Source organism: Caretta caretta, chromosome 4 (assembly GCF_965140235.1).
Source record: "Caretta caretta isolate rCarCar2 chromosome 4, rCarCar1.hap1, whole genome shotgun sequence".
NCBI lineage: Eukaryota > Metazoa > Chordata > Testudines > Cheloniidae > Caretta > Caretta caretta.
Genome location: NC_134209.1, coordinates 67,952,502 through 67,977,884, shown reverse-complemented (window position 1 = coordinate 67,977,884; position 25,383 = coordinate 67,952,502). Strand labels below are relative to the sequence as shown.

Here is a 25,383-nt window from a genome sequence, read left to right as displayed (position 1 = left end):
ATAGAAGATTGTTGGGGGCGGAATAGATCTGGACAAGGAGAAGAAGTCTGGAGATAAATGTAAGAAGCGAGGGACATATGCTTGTTTTGTTAAAATATTATATGTTTGCTGTTGAAGAAAAAAATCCAGAACACTTAAGGTTGTTGTTTTAGTTAAATAAAACAACTTAAATGTCTGTCTGGTGATATTCACAGCCTAATACAGCATGGCAAGAAAATCCTTGAAAAAAGAATAATGATTGACCTGTTGAATTGGAGATAGTTCACCTCCGAATGACTTCATAAATATCTGCTTCAATTACCTTTGGTAAATGAAATAACCAAACAATCATTCATTTTCTGATATAGCTGTAAAACTCATCTGAAAAGTTTTCAAAATAAATCACTGTTTAAAAATGTATAGTGTGTACCTTCTGAAATGAAACCTACATCTATCTCTGAGTTGTGAAGAATATGTATTAAGGTTATAACAACCAACAAGAATGCACTTTTATGTAGAAAACCATGATTAAAGCGAGTCTTCTGACTAGTGATTTAAATCAATTTGATTTAAATCAAATCCACCCTGTTTAAGAATATATTGGAACTTATCACGTCAATCAAAATTCCTTTCTAGCAGGCTCACTGGGGAAGCCTGCTAGAAAGCAGTGCAATATGCAGTTGAAATATACAAAGATTCAATAATAATTAGTAGGTCAAAAAACCCAAACCTGAGTACCACTCTAATTGTGGTCTGTCCTTTCTATGCTCTCTAAATTGAGACAATTTTTGATGAAATTATGCATCCTGTTTACAACCATTATTTTCAACAATAGGAGCTGCAACTTGAAATGATCAGGGAGTGAATCCTCTAGTGAACTTGGAGAAATGCTGTAATTTATGTATTCACTAGAAAATTCTCCTACAAAAGACAGCAGCAAAAAAGTCTCACCACCCATTCTAGCCCCAGACAGAAGATAACAGGGTAAGAGCCCTGGTAAAGGGAAAGCCATGGTTTCACTGGGGGATGATTCTCTTGGTGCAGGCACTGCAGAAGCCTGCCAGCTGCCCTCAGAGAAAGCCCTAATATCAGGGGCAGGAAGAATATGCCGGGGGCGAGAGGGGCATGTCAGGGGTGGGGCAGCAGCATCCAGTGTTGCAGCCCATAGAGCAGCCCTGGGAGGTTACTGTAGCTTTAGGCTTTCTAAGTTGCATGGGAAGGGAGGGATCAAGTAGGCACAAAGATGGCTCAAAGCCACCAGCGCCCCTCTTCCCATAGACTCAGAGTTCTGTGCAGCACCTCTGAAACAGACATCACAGAATCTCACCCCAAATCTCCCACCTAACTTAATTCAATAATTAAACCAGCAAAAATGGCTTATGGACTAGAAATGTTTTTTGATTTCTTGTGGGTATCTACATACTTTTGATTTTTATTCTTGAGCACCACCTAGAACTTTGTCCAATTAATAAGGGTTTGGTTATAAGCATGAAAGTTTCAGTTTCTGTTGCAAAAGATCCAGGTGTGCAACACCTACCTTGAGTCCACGAAAGCTCCCCGGACTGGTTGGTGAAGAGCTGGAGGACTTGGTAGATTTTGGAGTGGATATCTGGCTGCTGGGTGTTCCATTGACTGTCCAGAGCAACAAAGGCAACCAAGAGGAAGAAAAGATTATTAACAGATAAAAACACTAATGCCTGTTGCAATATAACGTGCCTCTCTGAGGTATTACCTGAGTTTACTCACATAAAGACCAAACAGGCCCAACACCAGAATCTCAGAAAGAATCATAAGGTCCAGTACTGTATCCTTTGCTCACTCAAACACCCATTGGCTGGCAATTCGCTGCACCCTTTGCACATACAAAACACTGCATTTCTATTCCAGTTTCATGAGAGCCAGTCTGCCTGTTGCCAGTGGGAGGTTTGGGTACACAAAGATTGCAGGATTGGATCTTTAAATTGCATAATTTATTGTGATATCATAACAAAATATTAGAGATACACAATTCAGGTTGCCAAAATTTGACCTCCCTTTCCCTCTTTCCCATTTACAAAGTCAACTTAATACTTTATAGATGATTTGTGTTTTCATTTAAATTAAAATGTGGGTGTTTGGGGGACTAAACAGTACTAGACTACAGGTTCTCAATTGAATCCTTAATAATAGAGTATTGTGCGTCGGAAAAATATTTTCAAAAAAGTTAACATTTCATTTTTGAACTTTCAAGGAGTTACTATAAGTATCAATTAGAAAATTCTCAGAGGACAGAAAAATTCTCCCTCCCCCAACCCCTGATGTCAAGAATCTACCCATTTTAACCCCTCTAACTATTCAGGGCCTAATAAAACCTCCACTGTACTCCTATTGGCTTGAGGGGCAGTTAGATCAGGTCCTACATTCTTCCAAAAAAAGGGCTAAATCGGTGTCATTCATAAGATTGACCAAGGGAGTCTATTAAATGATGCAATGTATTGCTTCTGCATCCAATCCTTGTTTGCCTGAGGAGAGGAAAAACTGACCAGGGAACTAAACAGCAAAAAAAAAAAAAAAAAAAAAAAAAAAAAGAAAGCTTCACAGTGGGAGGAAGTTTCTCCTTTAAGAAAAACAAAAACCTGCCAACAAGACATTTTGTTTCCATGGAAACACAAGTAACCACCTACACTTTTTCAGATGTGTGAAGAATCTCTCTAATCTCGCTATGCACTACTCTTTTAAGCACCACCATTGTTTTTTGCTGTGCAAATGCCAGCCAACATACAATACTGAACTTCTCTGGGAATTGAGGAGTCTTCCTACACAGGCTCTATTTTATTTTGTAATGCTTGAATAGTTGTGATCTCAGTGGTTACTGTGATTACACAGCAGCTCCACAGCCTTAACAAATGATCCTCCTGAATGTGCATGATGCTAGGTTAAAAATTAAGCACCATTTATCTAGGGAATCAGTCTTCTTGGAATCTGATGACCATCCCAGTTCTATTCCTGGCTCTGCTATTGATTCACTAAAGGGTTGATCCTGCACTGCTAACATCAATGAAAGTTTTACAATTGGCTTTAATGAGAGCAGGACTGAGCACCTTATGATAAAGGACAAGTCACTCTGAGGGAGATTTTCAAAAGCATCTAAATGGAACACAAGTCCCACTGAATGTCCCTTAGGCTCTTTGGAAGATCTCCTCTCTCTGTGTGTCTCAGACATCCCTTCTGTAAAATGGGGAGAATAATGCTTCGTTAACTTTGTAAATTGTATGAAAAGGCTTAAGTGTTAGTTATTATTTTATATTGTACTTCCTGGAAAGCCATATAAGAACTTTGATTTTAAAATTCTACTGGTAAAACAAAAAACAAAAACAAAAAAACAGCTTGAGAACATAAAAGAAGGTTGTCTAGAGAATTCTGCCTGAAATCAACTAAGTAGTGCTATAGGAGCAGAAATTGTCACTTTTATTCATAAACTCATTTTACATAGTTCATCGGAAGCTCCCTATCTTGTGCCTGCCATGGTATGTTTGGGTAGGCCCTGCCTATGTGATAACTTTTACATAGGTTTGTAACCAGTTAGTACCATATTTATCTCTAAACCACTAAATGCACAACATGGTAAACACTGTTAGTCACTGTGACAGCTGGCCATAATTGTCAGAGGCCTAGGCCTGGACATGGCTGTCTCCCTCTAACTCGTTCATAAAACTCAGGTGTGGAAAGGACCCCTAACCAGGTCTGTGCAATGGTTTGGCCAACTGGTTTTCCTTCCTTCCAGCAATCTGTGAAGAAAGACATCCCAGAGTACCTTGCCCCCTGGGCTGCTGGTGTTGCTCTGCATGCTGCTCTCCCCTGACTCTAATCCCTTGCGGAGGCAGTATAGGACAACTGCCCAGAGATGTTTCGTAGCTACATGGTATTGTGCTGGAGACAACACAAGAAGAGACTGATCTGAGGATAGATCTCAACCATGTTTTCTGCAACCAGTCTGGATGAGTGCTAGAACATAGTTGTAACTGTAGTGAGGACAGACCCGTAGGACCCAATCCTGGGAGGGGCTGAGCCCCCTCAGCTCCCAAGAAGTAGAGATCTCACACGGACAGACTTTAAGGAAAAGGAGGAAAGCAGCTGCCAGTTAAAACTGCAATACCTTCCTTTGACATTCTCAATAAAAAGACTCAGTCATACTTTGATGTATTTGTAACTTGCCGCTGATTGTTGCACATACACACAAAGCTTTTCCTTTCTAAATCAGTTCTCCAGTTGTAGGCACTTTAGGAGAAGGGTTTGGTGTCTTTCTATATATATGGGGCAGCAGCAAGCACATTTTGAGTATGAGTTATAATACAAATAAGTACATTTCCTTTTCCCCAGTTCCTTAAATGGAATATACAATGCCACAATTCATTAGCATATGAGGTTGTTAAACAACACTAAAAGATTTTTAAAATTTGTATTTTCAGCGTAGTCCAATATTGTAAGCCACTTGCCAATTAAGAATACATATATTTACATGGGAAATGGAGGTAGTTGTTTTTTTTGTTTTTTGTTTTTTGTTTTTTTTTTTAAGGACATGGCTGACCCATTTTTCCACATAAATACATTGCCAGATTGTAGATCTAGGACTTAGCCTTAAATAGCAGAGATCCAAGAAAAAAACTACATTTATTTCATTTGCTTCACAAAGAGTTGGAAAACATATAGGGCCTGACTTGTTCTGGTGTAAGTTAGAAGCAAATCAGTCCCACATTATTCTGAATTTAGCTACATTTTCAGTAATTCTCAGTGACTCAGCTCCAGCTAATCTTTTCTGGTGGTGTTGGTTAAAATTTCTCATTATCACACTCTCTAGAATGCCTATATACATTCATAGCTTATAAAGATGCTTCTCTATATGTAGTTAAATTATACCTTAATAAATCTAATTTTACTGCACTGTCTGCAGATGTCTGGCAGTTACAAACATCACTCACACTCTCGCTCTCTCGCCCACTCAAAGACCTACAGTAACAAGTAGGATAGATCCAACATGCTTTTGTTTTCCAGAGCATAAAATGTGTGTGGCAAACTGTAATACATTCATGGATATGGAGAGAAGGGTAAATGGAAAGGTAAGAGGCACAATGGTGAGATAAAGCCATAATAATAATGGCTCACCTGGGGATTTTGCTGTAGAAAAAGCACTGAAGTAGTGGCCACCCCTCTTTACTGCACTCATTCATTTGACACAAAGGAGAAAGACATTAAGGAGAGAAGTTATTCAGCATACACACAAAGGAAGAAGGGTAAATGCACAAGCAACAATCACCACCAAAAACTGAAAGGGAAAATATGATAAGTATAAGCATAAATACCAGACAATTTGGCGTAAAATCCTCAAATGACCTAAGCGATCGAAGTGCCCAAGTCCCAGTCATGATTTCAGAGCCTAGAGTCCCATGAAAAGACATTCAGTAGGACTGAGGCTCCTATGTCACTTTTGAAAATGAGACATTTGGCACCTCAATCACTTAAGCGCTTTTGAAATGTATACCCTTTGTTTTCATGTAAAGGTTTGAGCAGAATAAAGTTTTAGACTGAAAACTTTGGTTCAAGGCCTGTCTTCTTGGGTGTGTGGACATTGCTTAGCACATTCTGAGCTTTACTAGAATATAAATAAAACATAAAATGAAAATATTAGTACTAATCACTACATTTTGAACTAAATTAATTGAAGAGTTACACCCCATACAATTTCAATGAAGTTAACAGGCTTACATGACCTATGTGTATATCAGTTATGAAATCAGCCTTTTATGTACGGCCCTTTCTTATGATTACAGTTGTTCTCTGAAACTAAAAAATATCCTACTTTTACTTGTGACACAAAAGACACAAAATGACAATGAAAATCACTCTAGCAAGGCAGTAAATATTGATTTGAAAATAATAAAACATGATCATATTCTGGTTTTGATACGCATACAGGAGCTGCACATATAGCCACAATCAGAACATGGCATCATATATTTTTATATTCAATGGCTCAATGTCAGTGTCGCTTTTCCCCAGTGGAGAGAAAAAACATTTGAGTTTTGCTGTATTTTGGGGTGGAGGTGAGGGAAAACCACAATAACTTGTGAGGTAAAAAGCGAAAGCAAAAATTTTCCCATTTTTCTCATTTTCAAGTAAAATGACCCAATGCTTGGAAATGTGCAATTCAGTCAGACTAGCAGCAGGTGAAGAGACAATTTGGACATTACTATAAAATGACAGGCAGTATGAGAAGAAAACATGTTTATGTAATTTCACAGGGCAATATACAACAGCTCAAAGAAGCAAACTGCTATATTTTGACAGTGTTCAACATATGAAAGGGGGAAACCCTAAATTCGAACCACAGAAAGGTTTATTTTTAGTGTAATGAATGAGGATTTAACCAGATGATCCCATTTCAGTAAACAGGAGTCTTCAGCAAATCCAACCCCACGCTGAAGTTTATCCTTAAAATGTACAATTAGCACAAACCACTGTAAACATTCACAAATTCAAACCTTTTTGGCTTGTAATGAAAAAGAATCTCTTTTCTTTGCAGGGTTCAGAATAAATGCATTTCATGCCATCAATTGGCATATAAAATCTGTGTGGCATAACTTGGCATTTTAGGTTCTAATTCATGAAATACATGACATTTGCACTTCATAAAAAGATGGCAATCTTTTCAGTCCATTCAACAAATTACAAGTTTCATATGCTCTGACTATTCAGCTATTTCCTTATAACTGTACCTGAAGCAGGTGACTTGCTTCGACGTGAGGGTCCTGGGCTTTTGGATCCAGATTGCCTTGGTGTACCAGGTGAACGGGAATAAGATGACTTCATAACACGACATTCTGGAAGGAAACAGATTGAGTTTGGAAAATATTAAAGTGTACAGATTCAATTCTAAATCAGACCACCTACGGCAGCTGTTTATTGCTCAGGAAACAAACTCTGACATTTTCCAACATTTCTGCCAAATTAAATAAAACTAATTTATAGAAGAATCCAAAAAACTTTAACCCACATACTATATAAATTCTGTTTTGAGCTGGCCAAATACTGAAATATTCTGAATGCAGTACTTCTCCGTGCCTTGAAGTTGGATTCATAGTACAATTCAAATTTGTATCTAGACATATATGAGACAGTGAAATGGATGAAGTGGTACGGGGGTTCTTCTGACGCCTCACCAACCTCTGTATTTGTAATGACAGTTATATATAATGCAGCATCAGACATGCTGGAGCACATGCTGACACACTGGAAATCTTGTTAACTGGATGGAAACCTGCACCTTCTGCCTCTTCAAGCCAATTTCATTTTAGCCTAACTCTAAGGCAGTTGGGTTATTTTTGCCAGAAGTGCAGTGCCATTCCTACCAATTTTCAGAGGAAGTGAGAAATGCCTGCGGGCATCAAAGGGCAGAGCCAATAAAGTTATCTTCTCCCACCCACCTCACATACATCTATTAATAAAAGGGAAGCCAAAGACGAAAGCAACCAATAGTCACACACATTGCCATCTTGGGAAGTTTTTCATTCTTGCAGTTAACACCCATTACTAAACTTTCATTATCTCTCCCAATTAGACCAGTTTTCCTCCCCATTTCCCACCAATGCCATCAATTCAATCCAACCCACCAACAAATGAATTCACACATGCCACTGGATCAATTTATAAAAATCAAATACAAAATGATTCAAATCCCCACAAAACAAATTCAACCCTGCTTATGCCAAACAACCCTCCTCCCATATTACCAAATCAATTCAAACCTTCCTTCTCTCTTCATTTCTCTGTGCCCCCATTTTACCATCCTCAGGCTATTCTGTCCCCTGATACATTACTACTTCTCTCCAAACCAATTAAGATTGTCCCCTCCCACCTAATTCACATGGCCTCTCCATGGCTTCAGCTGCTTCCCTTTACATGCTCCAGGCAAGGGTGGCAGGGCTTAGACTAGGATCCCTACACTCTTTCCACCACTTGCTTCGAGGGAGACACAGCCATTTAGTTCTCACACCAGACCACCTAACGTCCAGCTTTTGGGTCTATTCTCAGACTCCTGCCTCCCCCCTCTGAGTCTTCAGCATTTGACCAGCTACCAAGGGTGGATAGGATTAGTGACTGCCCCTCCACCCAGCCAGACAATTAAGTTCTATTGCTGACCTTGAGCTACCCTTCTCTTCCACTGAAACCCCCAGAGCTACTGCAGCTTCTAAGCGAAGAGCCCAACCCAGATAGCCTGGGTGTGAGGTACTGGGAAGAGGGAGAACTGTTGGACTGGGGCTGGAAGGTAAACTATGGCCTTGTCTAGACTATGATTTGGAAGATATTAGCTAACACGTCAGCTCTCCTCTCAGGCCTGTGTGAGGTTAAAGCTTCAAGCTCAACCTGTTCAATCCACATTAAAGGCATGCTGCCTTGTCTACCCTAGGCTAAATACTTTCCAAATCCAAGCCCAGACAAGTCCTAATGGATTCAGGGGAGAGGGACCAACGGAAATCAAGGAGAAATAGAATTAATGCGTTCGATGAAAATGAGATAACTAAAATAAGACTAATAGTTGGGGGTGAGGAAACCACTTTTAGATCTCAACACTGTATTCAGGCTTTTTGCATTACCAGTGCAGGCCTGTCAGTCTTACATAGGCCTGAGAGCAGACCTGATGGGAAAGGCCACCAGGACTAGAGTTGGTTGCAATTTTTCCTTACAACAATAAAATTTTCATTTTTGTCAAAAATAATTCAGGTGTTTATAGAAAAAAAATTGAGAGAGAGGAAAAAAGTTCCCCCCTCCCCCTTACCCCCACAGCCTGAATGATCTGTGGGCATTTCATAAGGAGACCAATGCCAAGCATCCTCTCTTCACAAGTATTTTCATTCAAGGGAGGATAATTTGGTTCAGTAGCTGAACCAGTGTCAATACACTGGACGAACCAAGGAGGCAGATCACTCACAATGAGAATAAATAATTAGAAACTAAACTTTGTCAACCTAACACTGGATCTGGCTACAGTACTCTCCTAGATTCTGATCACCGCATTTCCTTGGAATATTTCTAATATTAAAGATGCATAATGAGATGTGCTGGTGAGAGAAACTGTGCAATAAACATTGTAAATCTGTCTCAAATTTCATCATAAATAATTTCACATTACTTGAGATTCCAAATTGAATAATCTTTACAGAAATTCTAAAACTCCCTTTGAATTTACATTATAGAGTTTCTCTCTTTATTGGAAAACAACTTTTAGCAGCTAATACAGAGCCATGATATAAATATCTACTGAGATAAAGAAAGCATGCGTGCACAAGCTCATTCTTCTTTATGAGTTTACAACAAAATAATAAATCAGTTCTGTTCATATAAACTGACTAAGCAGCATGTCTTTAATAGACGTTTGGAATGAATGGGATGATTCTTGTAGGTCTGCAAACAGCAGCTACATATGTGATTTTTGAAAAAACTCAAAACAAGATAATGGGGACCAAGTTAGAACCCATCAAAGTCAGTGGAAATATTGTTATTGACTTCAGTGATCAGGCCCTTGGAGCAGATTAAAAAGCACCCTTTTCAAAGTTCACTGCCGTTCACTATATTCTTTTAAGTACAAGGTCCATTGCCCATGAAAAATAAACCAGATTTACAAAACACACTGAGAAATGGACTGGAGCTAAACTATTGTTTGGAAAATTATTTTATTAAAGAAACATGTTTGGTTGGAAAAATTATTTCAATAAGTTTCTCCAAAAAACACAGGAAGGGGATCAGGAAGGGGAAAAAAGGGTGGAGTTCAGGGAGAATTGAACATTTAAATTAGTGTCTTACCACTATGATCCAGTACAAAGTCATCTTGAGCATAACGATATTTCTCAGGTCCGCATGCAATGAAAACATCATCATCTTCAAAAAAGTCCTGCAAGCAGGTAACCTAAAAGCCAAAATAAGTAAGAATGTGTGCAAAATATTTCCAAGATGAAATCAATAGCTAGACAGTAGCTAGAAACCCAACAGATTTGTGCTTTCTTTTCACAGTTCTGTGACTCCCTACAACACTGGGTATCATATGTTTTTTTCACAATGACAGACGCTTACCAGTTTTCAAGTACTGTAGAGCAATGGTTTTCAACCAGGGGTATGTGTCCCCTTGGGGGTACACAGAGGTCTTTCAGGAGGTACATCAACTCATCCAGATATTTGCCTAGTTTTACAATAGGCTACATAAAAAGTCAGTACAAACTAAAATTTCATACAGACAAAATGAGAAAGTAAGCAATTTTTCAGTAATAGTGTGCTTTGACACTTTTGTATTTTTATGTCTGATTTTGTAAGCAAGTAGTTTTTAAGTGAGTTGAAATTTGGGTGTACACAAGACAAATCCAACTCCTGAAAGGGGTTCAGTAGTCTGGAAAGGTTGAGAACTGCTGCTGTAAAGTCATCCTTAAAGTGAACAAGCCATAAAACTTCAATGTCAAAAATGTAAAATACTACACAATTTTTAAATAAGTAGTCTTCACTGACACTAGTATACATATCATCATTTATAATTGGGTGTAAATATTTATGGCTTTGACAGAAATGACTCTAAGACATTACTGAAGTGTCAAAGTTGACATTTATATTAAAATTTCCAAATTAATTCTTTATGGGAAAATCCTTCTTCCGAAATTACTCATATTACTCCCATTATAAGCAAAGTACCCCTACATTTCTGCTTGTTTTCAAAGGAGCATTTTAATAATATAAAAGATTATTAAAGTATGTTTTTACCAAATAGTTATAACAAATTAAAAATTGTTTCCTTTTTACTAAAATCTATTCACTAGTACAATAATATGCAAATCATAAATACAAGTTAGACTGAGTGATGCTTTGTACTAAAAAAAAAAAACTTTAAAAAAATTCAAATATCAGCAGTGTGATCTCTATGGATGAAAAGCACTAGAAGAACTAAGTGTTATAGACAGATATTGAGGGAGTTAACATTTCTTAGCAGTATTCATACTAAACACTTTATTCCTTGCTCAGATTTCTAAATAGCTATTTGTTAAACAATGCAATTTAGTATGAAAAATACCATACAAAAACAAAAACCGTTCTTTGTGTGGAAGGTGTTGTACGAAATAAACTGTATTCCAAAACATTCGGTAGAGTACAATAATAGAGGTACAGTGTACAAATAAAAACTAATAGTATATGTGCCTGTAAAGTAAATATTGCCAAATCTTCAGCTATGGCCCATTGCATTGAAAATGGCAATATGTATCCAGGCAGTGCTCCTTTCAGATCCTGAGAAGCAGAGGGAAAGAAAAAGGACTTTGAGTGCAAGAAATACACGTGGACAAAGTAGGTACAGGACAACAGGCTCTTCTGCAGATTCAGGTGCCTTAGGTCTAATTCTGTTTCTATCAGAATCAAAATAAAGTTCCTGTTGATTTCAACGGGGGAAGGATCTAAACTATTATCTGTAGTGGGGAGCAACTCCATGTGAGAGTATTCTCTTTAGATAATCTTATAATCATTATATAGATGTGTGTCACTGGGACTTTAGAAGTTGCTACGGTGCATTTTAAATCCTGTCCTTTTACTCACATCCTGAATCCTAATGTCAGAGGTAAATAATCAGATCTAATAACCAAGTAAAAATATAGGGAGAGATTTTCAGATGTGTTCAGCATTGGTCTGTCTTTGCTCCCACAGAAATCAATGGAATCACTGACTTAAATGGGAGTTGAGTTAGGCCTATCCTGAGCAACCTTAAGTATTACAGGGGGGAGGCAGGGAGGAAAGCCTTTGAAACATATTTAAGAACAAACATTCATACGAAATGAAGTTTACATGGCTAGTATTTTTCTGTATTCCTTATGCTGTTATTAAAGCAACACTGTTTAAGAAGTTTCTCCCCATGCCCCTCACAGCTTTGCTTCACTCTGATCCCGAAGTCAAGACAAAGTCCTTGCATTAATTGCAACACAATCTATTAGCAGGGAAAGGGCTATGGTATTATGAATAAAAATATTAGGACTTCATTACACAATCAAAGATCAGGAGAGGATGGCTTGACAAAAAACAAGCTCTCTTTTAAAAAACAAACAACACAGAGGGAAATTCCAAGCAATGTTCATTTGCAAACACAGAAAGGAAAAGTGAGAAGAGCTCTGAAGAATAAGTCTCTCTTTAACATTACAAACCCTGCATCAGGTAGGAAAGCTGTAACCATTTAGCAAGACCAAAATAATTTTGTACTGGTAATAAAGAACTCAAAAACTACTGTTACTAAGGAATGGATTTTTTCCTTCTGGTCCAGCTGCCCAACAATAAAGTTTGCATATATTGGCCACTGTGATAATAGTAAATATTGGCTGATGTACAGGGAGGGTTTCTAGTGCCTGCAGTAGAAAGACACTCAGAATATCAATGAGTCAGCTGCCTGCAAGATCATTCAAACAAGGCATTCACAAACTGTGCAGTTGTCATGGCAGCTAAAACAGTGATAACAGCATGTTGCTCTTACAGTAAGAGATTCTCAGTACACTAAAACATGCTGTCGAGAACATTTGTTTGATTCTATTACAAAGCTCAGTTGTACAACACTCCCTCCACCAAATGACACAACCTATTTATCTTTCCTTTATCACCATGATAACAATCTAATCTAGTGTCGTTGACTGGAGACTATTTGACCGGTACTTAATACTGATGCTTTTAGTTTAAATGAAAAGGCAATGACACCTGGAATCACAATGACTGAAAATTTCAGAAAGTAGTTTTTTTAAGATGGTACTGATTTTCCTCTTCTTTCTTATCTTTTTAAATAAATACCTATGCCAAAAGGTAGAAGTTGCTTCTTTGCCCAGACTTTTGATACAAAATAAGTTTTTAAGAGACCACCATCTTTAACATAAATCCTTCCCATTGGGGGAATCATTCCTCCATGGAAAAATATGGAAGGGTCTCTGGGTGAAACGGCAGTTGCAAGAAAACCCTTCAGAGTTTTCAGTTCTGGCCTGGGGGGAAAAGTTGCCCCTTCCCCACAACTGAACAGAAGTTTATACCCTAAACCTCACATCTTATAGGAATTTGCTACAGATACCACGCCACCCACACAGAGGCCCTATTCCTCCTCCCCTATTTTAAGTTCCTTCCTGGTATTGCAGTTCAGGCTGCATTAACTTTTCATTAAAAATTATCATTGGTGGCTAGAGGAACACCACATATCTTCCTTCCCCCACCCCAGGGGCCAGATTCCCCAAATCTGGATCCTGCACCCTGTGGACGGACTTCTGTGGGATTATGGGCAATGTGGGGGGGAGGGGGTTAGTGCCACACAGACAAGACACTCTCCTTCCTTGTTTACAGTGGAAGATCTACATGAAAAGATCCTTTCTGTGCACAAATCAGAGGTTGGGGGATCCATTTTCTTATCTGGGAAGGAGGGCTTAAAATGCTGTCATGGTTAATGCTGGTTAAACAGTATTAATTCCCTCATCTCTGAACGGATTAGGAATTAACAGCAACTGTGGCAGGATGCACGGCACCATAAATCAGCTACCATGCTGGTGGCAGGGTCATGCAGGAATCAGGTAGAGAGACTTCAGCTCCGTGTATTTGGTCAGGAAGCTATGCATCTTGAGCCAGAGTCTGAAGCAGATGCCTGGCCTACACAGGCACAGCATGCCTGCCTCTTCTATGGTGCCTCCAACCGTAGGTCACAGAAGGGACTGAAGCACTACAGCAATTTTGTTTCAATGTACACTGTTTATTTTTATTCACTGGTAGGTGCACAATCAAGTCACAATTACGAATATGGATACATAAACACAAGTATAGTAGATATTCATTCTGCTACACAGGTGAATATTATAATCCAACAGTGAGAGATTCAAAGTAACAACCTTCAATTATCTATTAGCACAGCGGTTCTCAAACTTCATTGCACCGTGACCCCCTTCTGACAACAAAAATTACTACATGACCCCAGAAGCAGGGACTGAAGCCTGAGCCCCAGCATCCCAAACAGGGGGCAATGCCAAAGCCCAAGGGCTTCAGCCCCAGGCAGGGGGCCTATAACCGAGCCCTGCTGCCCAGGGTTGAAACTCTTGGTCTCCGGGCCCCTGCAACTCTAAGCCAGCCTGGGCGACGCCATTAAAATAGGGCCATGACCCACTTTGGGGGTCCCAACCCACAGTTTGAGAACCACTGTATTAGCATATGGCTGAGACACATCTGGAATAATGACTCCTTCCCTCAACCCCACCCCCAATCAAAGGGGCTGGTCTAACCCTACCTTGTTTACAAAATTTAAAAAGAGTGAGAAGACCAACTATTTATTTAGCAAGAATTGAAAGTCTTATCACTTGTCCAGTCCAAACAATCAAATAGTGAGTTAAAGGCTAAATATTTAAAAATAAAAATTCTGGAATGATCCTGTTTTCCTGGAAAGTTGAGTTAATTTCTTTTCTGTCTACCTAGTTATTTTTATGGCCCTTGTCACCATAATATCCAAACTGCTCCCAAAAAACAATACTAAAATAAACCCATGACCTGTAGAAGAAATTTTTGACTTTTCTAATACAAAGGAGTTTAAGTAGGTGATCTTGACTAAGAAGAGCTATTGAGGGAAAGGTAAGTCAAATAAATGGTTTGTGTTTAGTTTGAATGCTGCCAGGTCCAAAAGTCAAATATACAGTTTAATTTTTTTTAATTATATCTCAACCATTTGCAGTTTTGAAAGAGATTCATCAACCTAGAGATTTTCTTAAAAGTTACTTTCCCCAGTTTCCTCAGCATGTAAAACTCATGCATTTACTATGCAGAAAATCCTTTGAATGAAATGTGTTGGTGGGTAGTCCAATATGAAAAGCATGTCAGCTATTCACATTATTTAAGCATCAAAATGTGGTCTGTGAAAGTGGTTTTGGCTCTGGAAAAATACTATGATTAGATTAGCTCATTTCATTTGTTAAATGCACACCTGTTACTTGGATAACAGTCTGGCTGTGGGAGCAAATGCCTATTATGCAAACCTGGGTGTCAGTGAAAACCAGTGTTCAATTAAAAAAAATTTATTAACAACAGAAGGTCAGACAGTGTGCAGTCATTCAATGCAATGAAGATGGCATCAACAGAGCTGCACATAAGCAACTCGTAGCAATGCATGATGTGCTGGCAAACTGTGAAAACTCCCATGGGTTAAGTAATAATTCTTTCATTAACCCTGTTATATTGTCCAAGGAATAGCTCTTTCAAAAGTAATTAGTCATTTTGGGTGCCTAACTTGAGACACCTAAAAGAATAATCAACACTGTCTGAAAATCAGGCCCCCTTTTAAGATGTCTCAGATTGGCAGCCAAAAATTGGAGTTTTCAAATCACTAGTCACTTTTGAAAGTCTTGGCTGGCTGTTTTCTAGCTCAACACGCAAGGGCTCTATATGAGTATTCCGAATATACATTTCCATTATATGAAGTCTTGTATAAAAACCTTGTAGAAAGTCTTCTTAGAAAGTTTCTCCAGCTGCTGCATGGTTGTGACAATAGCAGATGGCTCTCTTTTTGTGTCTACAGAAGCAAGTTTTTATAAAGTATTTTCTTGGTCATGCGTAAAACTGCACAGGAGCTAATTATCATAACCCATAATATTGAGGTGTGCACCACAAGGACTTAAAATACACTTTAAAGGTTTCAAGGATGGTCTACCTCACAGGTCGTGCTTAGGCTTAGGAAAATAAATGTTTAAAATGTGTTAGATAACATGTTTTAAATGCTAGTTTAGACAGCATTTAACTTCTTTTAAAACATTAGCTGTTGGGTCATGGTCACATTTTAACTAGTACATTTTAAAACCCTGTCTACGTGCTTAAATATAATCAATTTGCCTAGCCTAGACACTGCCTGTGCATGTCTGCCATCTTCCCTGAGGAGAATATGCCAGGAGGAAACAACTGTCTAGTGGTGCCTCTCTGACAATGGCACCAGACCTGTGCTACTGTACTGCCTCTATTCAAAATGTGCATTCCCACAAAGCAGAGTGGATTAGAGGCTGTGTGCTATAGACTGGACTTTTTAGCCTGTGGCTCATAATAGGTCAATATGGTGGTGTGAAGAAGCAAAAATATCCAGTGCTGGAAATCCTGTTAGAGTAAAAGTCAACACTTTTTTATTTTTTTTAAATAAAAAAAATGCAGACTATCATTTCTTTCAGAGAGCCTTTTCACTTGTGTTATCTCAGGTGTCCCTGAGCTAGGGATGTAACTGGTTAACCTTAATTATTAACCCAGCAGCCCCGTGAGGGCCGGAGGGACCCCAGCCTTGGCCGCATCAGGCAGGCTGGCAGCCTGGAGCAGACCCCAGCGGCCAGTCGGAGCAACTTCCACCCCTGCTGGAGCTACCTTGGTTAGTGGTTAAACGGTTAAGCAATATAATTTTAATTGTTTAACTGGTTAACTTTTTAAACCAAGATTTACATCCCTACCCTGAGCAGGCTCAAAATAAATCAGTATTTCATCACTTCAAAGTGGGGGACACCTTTCAGATGACCACAAGAAAGGTATGATTATGGTCATCTTCAGTCTAGAGGAAAGCATGATCCAATAGCAGCACCCAGAGACTTAACTTTCTTAAAATATAACTGGCTTCAACTACAGCTAAACCAAACAAGCCTGTAAGACGCTCCAAAAGCCAACTAACCAAAAACTGACCTGTTTGCTGAACAGATCCCCGAGAGAACTAATTACAGTATGAGCTAGAAATTCTGAAAATTCTCAGGACATGAAATAGATAACACTATATAGAAAACTCCCTTTTAGCAGCAGTAATATATGCTATGCAGGATAAATAGAAATTGGAAACACTATTAATGGTAGTAATAATTTGCATTCTCATAACTTATGTAACTTATCCACCATTCTAAAGTTCTTCTAATCATTTTAGAGATGGAGAAACAAAAGCACAAAGTCAATGAACTGGGCCAAAAACATCAGTTAGGCAGTGGCAGAGTCAGAAAAAGAACGCAGGTCTCCTGCATATCCGCTGCCTGCTCTAGCTCTCAGACTGACCCTACTGCCTCTCAAGTCATTTAATACATATACATAACACATGCTGCAGTGTGAAAAGAAAAGGAGTACTTGTGGCACCTTAGAGACTAACCAATTTATTTGAGCATAAGCTTTCGTGAGCTACAGCTCACCTCATTGGATGCATACTGTGGAAAGTGTAGAAGATCTTTTTATACACACAAAGCATGAAAAAATACCTCCCCCCACACCACTCTCCTGCTGGTAATAGCTTATCTAAAGTGATCACGGGAGTGAGAGCTAGAGCAGGCAGCGGATATGCAGGAGACCTGCGGGAGTGACTCCCGTGATCACTTTAGATAAGCTATTACCAGCAGGAGAGTGGTGTGGGGGGAGGTATTTTTTCATGCTTTGTGTATATAAAAAGATCTTCTACACTTTCCACAGTATGCATCCGATGAGGTGAGCTGTAGCTCACGAAAGCTTATGCTCAAATAAATTGGTTAGTCTCTAAGGTGCCACAAGTACTCCTTTTCTTTTTGCGATAACAGACTAACACGGCTGTTACTCTGAAATGCTGCAGTGTGTAGCTTTTAAAAAGGAAAGCAAACATAATGGATTTGCCTAAATATCTAACCATAAGAAATGTATTTCTGAGAAGTGTTTACATTCAAACTAGGGAAGTTTGCTCCTCCCACAGGGAAGCTTCTTCAGTCAGTATGACAACCATCAAGCTACAGTGCCAGCACATATAACCTGCTGCCTTTAAGTACATTGCTTCCCCCAGAGTCATCAGAAGGGAAAAATATAATTTGTAACTACATCACAGTGTTAGAGCTGAACCTGAGACACAAAAAGGAATTGGCCTTTTCTTCCAGAAGATCAAGAAAATGATGTTTAGTCTGTAAAATAGGGGCTGAATAACTATCCTTTGTGATTAACTTAGAGCAGCAGAGAAACATCCAGTGACATCATTACTCACAGGATATTACTTCAGTGTCCTCCTCTCTCTCTCTCTTCTGGGAAAATCCTATAGCATTTAATAGGAATTAGACCAGTAAGGCTCTATAGAAATGTAATGAAGTTTTGTAGAAATCTCTTTAGAAATTTCTAAAGAATTTAACCTCTCTCTACATTTTTTTAAAGCGTGCTATTAGCATTCTGTAGCATGGTTTAGTTTTCTATTATTCTGTAGAATGCTTCAAAAAAATTCTATAGGATTTTTTTCATTAGGGAATGCACCTATACCCACTTATGACACACACTGTATGTGAAGACTATAACAGGGTTCAAAAAAGAACCAGATAAGTTCCTGGAGCATAAGTCCATCAATAGCTATTAAGCAGGATGGGCAGCGATGCAAAACCATGCTCTGAAGTGTCCTTAGCCTCTGTTTGCCAGAAGCTGGGAATGGGTGACAGGGGATGGATCACTTGATGATTACCTGTTCTGTTCATTCCCTCTGGGGCACCTGGCGTTGGCCACTGTTGGAGGACAGGATACTCAGCTAGATGGACCTTTAGTCTGACCCAGTATGGCTGCTCTTATGTTTTTACCAGAATCTGTCAATGGACTCATACTTATATATCCAGTGTAGCTCTGTATATGACACTCAGTGATTTAAGAAAGGAAAAATCACAGGCAGAAAGTGATGACTGAACAAACAAAGCGGGAAGCCAAATGAGCACTCCCCCCTCCCTTTGGCAAATCTGTACATCTAAATCTGTAATACTATTTTATCTCCCACTCCACAGCATTGTAAATGTCAAGGTAATTTTTATCTTAGTCTTATTTATTTTTTCCCAAACAGCTCAAACAAGAGAAAATAGCATGTGAAGCACTGGAATAGTGAATTGACCCTAGAAGTGGCTGTATGGTACACTAAAGTGCAGCATGCAAAAGTAAATCTTGGAAATTGTGACAACTTGAAAGGTTTTATTTAGTGGTTTTAAACTACACTAAAGATTTAGAATTCAATTTTCAAATACATCTATGTTATATTTGGACAAGACACCACAGTTGATCTCATTTATGACACAAACTTAAAAAAAAATTGACCCAGATCAATTGTTTTAGTCCAGTGAATGCATTCTAAAGCAACTTGAAGGACCATATAAACATCCTGCAGCTGGGGAATCAGCGGATAAACTATGTCTGTTTCAGCTCTGGAGCCACACTTCTTCCAAAGTGCAGTCTCGCAGATCTGTAAACACAGTTTGGTTCAATTTAGCATGGCTGGCCCACTTCAAATAAAGGGCAACAGGACTGCACTGTTTAGAGACAAGCACTGGATAGCAGTTCCTCTTCACTGTGAAGAAAGCGTCTATGGAAAAGAAAACAAAACCTCTACTACAGTTGCAAACTGAATTGAAACATCAAAGCTAGAAAGGATATAGCAAAATTCTGTTTGCACAGGTTTTAACAATACTAACAAGTTTCAACACTGCCAGCTTCAAAAAAACAGGATATGGTATAAATACTGGAAAGAGGAAGCATATGACATAGGGGACAAAAGAAAGGAAGCCTGGGTGTACAGCACACCCAGTAATAACTGGAATTGTGTATGTCTTTTAAACTGACTAGTAATGACAACCAGTTGAAGCAGAAACACTCACAGTGAAGCAGTGTTCGTTCTCCGTGCACTGCTGCAAAGAAATGTCAATAACCTGTTGGGGTCAGCGTGTTGATTTAGACCATCCTCCCCCTCCCACCAATATGATGGGTGTCTACAATCCTGCTGGGCAATTCCACTCCATTCTGAACAAGATGCATTGCAGTTACACCACTGCATTGTTCATTACCCTTTCCCTTACATCGCCCTTCATTTTTGAGAGAAACAATAATTTTGTCTATTTATCTGAATACGTTATCTCTGTAATCATCATCCTTAGGTTTTTGGGGTTTTCTCTTCATTTAAACTATCGATTGCCATCTCCTGCCCACCACAATGCCGACAGTTACATTAAAATTCATGACTGTAGCTGTCAGGTTTACAGTTCAAGGGTTTTCCTGATGCCTCAAAAAGCAAAATGCAAGATAAGCACTCCTACAGAAATAGGTCAGCCTCCTGTTCTCTATTACAGAACTACCACCAATGGGACAGACCTGTCCTTCAAAAAGGAAAATTTCCTCTGGGCAGCCTCTAGCATTAAAAAGGAGGTGAAAAGAACATTTCAACCGTTTCCTGCTAAGCAATGGACTCCCTCACACACAACAGCTTCGCTCACCTCAAAGCTTTATTCAGTTGCCTCTACTTTCATAAATCGACCTGTCCTAGAAAAGGGGATGTTTGTGTATTTAATTATTGTTCTTAAACACTAAGCCACCAGACTAACAGCTGAAACTGAGACCAAAGGAGATTCAATATCAGCTTAAAAGCAACCAACAGGTCTACAATTACTAAATAAATGGTTTCACAGTAGCAGCCGTGTTAGTTTGTATTCACAAAAAGAAAAGGAGTACTTGTGGCACCTTAGAGACTAACCAATTTATTTGAGCATAAGCTTTCATGAGCTACAGCTCACTTCATCGGATGCAATGAATCCGAAAATGAAATGCAATGCAAACAAAAGCTTATGCTCAAATAAACTGGTTAGTCTCGAAGGTGCCACAAGTACTCCTTTTCTTTTTACTAAATAAATATTATCCAGAAATTTGATTCAATAAGTAATGAGAGACCAGCCAAATTGATAGCCAGGGTATACCAGGAATTGGCTGAACATTTGCCCTATCCCTATCTGAAGACTGCTGTGAAGTTCCTAACATTTCTTTTTCATTAACAATTCATTCATTTAGTAGATTCTGTAGACCACACAGGGTTAAAGTGTTCTATAATGTTTAAATAAAACCACTGCACCAAGATTTACTAGAAGGTAAAAAAGAAAGTGTGTAACAGGCAGACAAGTCTGGAAGCCTGCAAAAAAAGGGAAAGAGGAGGAATATCTATGCAGTTACCTGCAAACTCATCTTGAGTAACTAGTTTCTTGATGCTACAGAGAACAGACATTTGACTACACACACAATCAGCCATAGAATTTTTGGGTAGGACTGCAACACTCTGTCTCTCCCAAAAGTAACCAACTTCAACTACCATGATCACTACATTAAAGAGGGTCAGACTGAGGATTTGGGGAAATGTGAGCAAAACAGATGTATGCAGTACAAAAACCAGAGTGAGATTTTCTGGTCACCAGCTTCAAGTGACTGGTTGGGAGGGAGGGAGCCTGTAAAAGCCCCCCCCCAAAAAAAGACACTGGTGGCAGCAATGCCCACAATTGCCACCATCTAGTTTGGGACACCCTAAAAATTGGGGAACCTATAGCTAAGTATTTCACAGGCATTAAAGCAGGGGTGTGCAAACTTTTTAGCCCTAGGGCCACATCGGGGTATGGAAATTGTATGGTGGGCCATGAATGCTCACAAAATTGGGGTGCAGGAGGGGCAAGGGCTCCAGCTGGGGAGTGCGGGCTCTGTGGCGGGTCCAGAAATGAGGAGTTTAGTGTGCAGGAGGGGGCTCCAGGCTGGGGCAGGCAGTTGGGTGCATGGGGGGGGTAAGGGCTCTGGCTGGGGGTGCAGGCTCTGGAGTGGGGCTGGGGATGAGGGGTTGGAGGTGCAGGAGGGTGCTCCAGGCTGGGATTAAGGACTTTGTAGGTTGGGGGGGATGTGGGCAGGGGCAGGGGGTTGGGGCGTGGGAGGGGGTCGGGGCGTGGGAGGGGGTCATGGGTGCAGGCTCCAGGCAGCGCTTACCTCAAGAAGCTCCTAGAAGCAGCGGCATGTCCCCCCTCCGGCTCCTACGTGGAGGCGCAGCCAGGCAGCTCTGCATGCTGCCCCATCCGCAGATGCCGCCCCTGCAGCTCCCATCGGCTGTGGTTCTCGGCCAATAGGAGCTGTGGGGGCAGCACTTGGAGCGGGGGCAGCATGCCGAGCCCCTTGGCTGCCCCTACGTGTAGGAGCCATAGGGGGTCATGCCACCACTTCCGGGAGCCGCGCAGAGCCATGGTACACAAGGAGCAGGGGAAGCCCCTGACCCTGCTCCCTAGCGGGAGCTCAAAGGCCAAATTAAAAGGTCTGAAGGGCCGGATGCGACACCCGGGCCTTAGTTTGCCCACCCCTGCATTAAAGGCCATCCCTGTTGATTGTAGATGGATGAAATAAATAATACATGCTATCTGGGAAAGTCAGTGATGAACTTTCTGCCCTTGCAGTCAGGGTTATCTTTTTAAGGTTATTAAGCAAAAATACTTCATTTTTCTGGGTTTTTTTTTTAAATGTTAAAATTAGGTTCGATGTCCTTTCAATCAGTGATGTTGGAGTGCAAATTACAAATTTTGCATATATATGTATAATATGGTGATAGACTGTAGTCACAGAAACGAGATCAGTTTTCAGGAAGCAAATGGGAAGAACACATGAAAGTATCAATGTTCTGTTCCAGGGGTGGACAAAATCTGTAGCCCGATCTATAGAGGTCAGGGGCCAAATTCTGTGCTCACCATTGTAAATCCAGAGTAACTCCACTAAAATCTGTGGAGTTACTCTAGCCTGAGAGAAGAATTTGACCCCAAGTGTCCTTTATGTCTGTTTCTTCGAACACTTAGATTTTTGGACACACAGTGTTAAAAAAAGGCAATATTGTATCAATTTGCTTCGTTTTCAAAATCCTTCATAACAGCCTAGGATTAATGGGGTTATTTCATCCAGCAGCAGTAGGAGAAAGGAACAATCAAAAAAATTTTGCAACATCACTGTTTTATGGTCCCAATCCAGCAAAGCATTTAAGCATGTAAACTTTAAGTATGTGAGTAGTTCCAGTGAAGTCAGTAGAAACACATGCACATTAAGTAAAGAACACTCAAGGACAATAGGAAGGACTTGCTAGCTTCTTTCAGCTCCTCTGGATACTTCTAAAGCAACAAAATTAACAGACTAGCTCTCACAATTAGGTTAGAATTTCCACCTCAGAGAGAGAGAGGATATTGTCGAGATTGGTATTTCAGAACATGGGGAAATCAAACCAACCAATAATAGTCTCTTCCCCCAACATCCTTCTCCACTGGCCCAGATTAATCATAATATCAAACTGCTAATAAGAAACTGTCACAAAGAACTTCCTTCAAAAATGGGTAACCACATCATGACGATGATGAGCAAAAGGATACAATAACTGGTGGCTGTACATGTTTCCAGAAAAATTATTATATTTTCTTTCTGACAATTTAATCGGTCAAGACCATATGCGATAGGCTTTGATAATCTCAGGGGTACCTTTCTGACTCAGCTACAGCTACCAAAACTTCAGAGATGTATGTAATTTTAATTTATTATGCAAAGGTTGTTTATTCTTTCTTGTGGGCCCTTAAAGGGGTAAACTAATGATGATCAAATATCTGATCTGGCCAAGTTCTCATTAAGGTCATTCCTAACTGCCCCCTTAACATCTAAGGTTTCCTTTGTATCTCCTCTCAAGTTTTGGAGAAAGTCACTCAACAGGCAGAGAAACCTCCTGGCCTAGACTAAAGCGGTCTCCTACCACACTGTGGACATGAGGATGCTTTTCCATGGAGCATCCTGTTATAGTTACATAATATCAAATCAGGATACTGTCCTAAAAAATGATGGTCTTCTCTCAGAGCTGACTCAGGAAGATGTTGGATAAATGTGCATCACTGTTGCAATTTTGATAAGTCATCTTAGCTTAATATTTCACACTATGTTAAAAAACCTAACTTTACGAACATGCCTCTTCCTGTCTCACTGGCAAGGAAAGGGTGGAGCACAGAAGTGAAGATTTTTATATTCTATGTAACTAATTTGGTCATGACAACATTATGGTACAAAAATCTTCTATCTGCACAATGCAAAAAACTCCTCAAAAATCTATTAAAAAAAAAAAAAAAATCAACCTACCGGATCAGGCCAGTGGTCTGAAGTGGAAAGTGACAGGAGATTCAGCAACACCACAGTTACTCAGTTAAACCCCATGATCTTCTTGATAGAACAAGAATTTGTGTTTTAAATGAAAACGCGCATGCGTGTGTCACAGAGTCCCCGGGTAATGCTCTGGAACTGCTCCCTATGAAGCCAGTCAGGACTCTGGTGAAGTCTCCTCTCTGTGAGCAGGTTTCAGAGGAACAGCCGTGTTAGTCTGTATTCGCAAAAAGAAAAGGAGTACTTGTGGCACCTTAGAGACTAACCAATTTATTTGAGCATGAGCTTTCGTGAGCTACAGCTCACTTTATCAGATGCAGTCTGTGAGCAGACTGTCTTCAGGGCAAAAAGCTCACACAGCTTCCACCTTCCTGGGTCTGACCTTGCAGCATTCAGTATCCTCTGCCCCTCCGTGCGCTTCCCACAGCGAGTACACCCAGGCGGGGTCCTGGGGAAGCCAGAGGGTCCTGCACCCCAACTTTGCAGCCAGATGTGACTCTTAGTCAGCCAGTAAACAGAGGTTTATTAGATGACAGGAACACTGTCTAAAACACAGCTTGTAGGTACAGAGAACAGGACCCCTCAGCCGGGTCCATTTTGGGGGGTAGTGAGCCAGACAACCATGTCTGACTTCACTCCACATCCCCAGCCAGCCCCAACTGACTCACCCGCCAGCCCCTCCTCCTCTGGGCTTTGTCCCTTTCCCAGGCCAGAAGCTCACCTGATTCCTTTATTCTCCAACCCTTTAGCTATCACCTTGTAGGGGGGGGAAGGGCCAGGCCATCAGTTGCCAGGAAACAGGGTGTTGGCCATTCTCTGTGTCCAGACCCCTGCACATACCTGCCCTCTAGGGCTCTGCAATGATCATACACCCTTATTCCACCACCTAGATACTTAAGAACTGCATAGGGGAAACTGAGGCACCCCCACAATATTCAGAGAATAACTTGCAGGGAGGAAGGGCCCAGACCATCAGTTGCCAGGAGACAGAGTGTTGGCCATTTCTGTACACTGGCCCTTTGCTCTGCAACAATTACACCCCCTTATCCCACCACCTAGAGACTTAAGAAATGCATAGGAGAAACTGAGGCACTCCTACAGTATTCAGAAGAAACATTAAGAACAGTCCCACTTCATCACATCGTGCACACACAAAATACATAACTGACTTACATCTTATAATCATCGTGGCAGAGGTAAGTGAGACTTAATGAGGGAACGGTCTTAAGGAGTCTTGTAAATTTTCATAGTCAAAATGGACTTTCATGGACTTATTGCTATAGAATTTTCAGCAGTTATTTAATTTTGAAAAAAATATTTCTTAAATAGATGTTCTAAAAGTAAATCAGTAATCACTGACTTCTCTGGATGAATTCAGCCCATTGTCTCATTCTCAAGTAAAAAAATTTAAAAAAGCAAAGAAAAGACGAATACTGGAACAAAGAGTATATTGAG

The 25,383-nt window shown here is 40.0% G+C and overlaps 1 protein-coding gene across 4 annotated transcripts in view; it reads right to left on the bottom strand.

The window, feature by feature from the left end:
- The window catches only part of LOC125635697 (serine/threonine-protein kinase DCLK2), a 144,992-nt gene that overhangs the window by 66,021 nt on the left and 53,588 nt on the right, over positions 1–25,383 (bottom strand). For 3 of the 4 annotated variants that reach the window (XM_075127730.1, XM_075127728.1, XM_075127731.1), the window contains exons 3-6: positions 9,817–9,919; positions 6,732–6,836; positions 5,122–5,172; positions 1,517–1,611 (exon numbers count right to left, since the gene is read on the bottom strand). In XM_075127730.1, coding sequence (XP_074983831.1) covers positions 1,517–1,611; positions 5,122–5,172; positions 6,732–6,836; positions 9,817–9,919 — 354 coding nt within the window. The remainder of the gene's footprint in view (positions 1–1,516; positions 1,612–5,121; positions 5,173–6,731; positions 6,837–9,816; positions 9,920–25,383) is intronic. The other variant, XM_075127729.1, reaches the window with a different exon arrangement.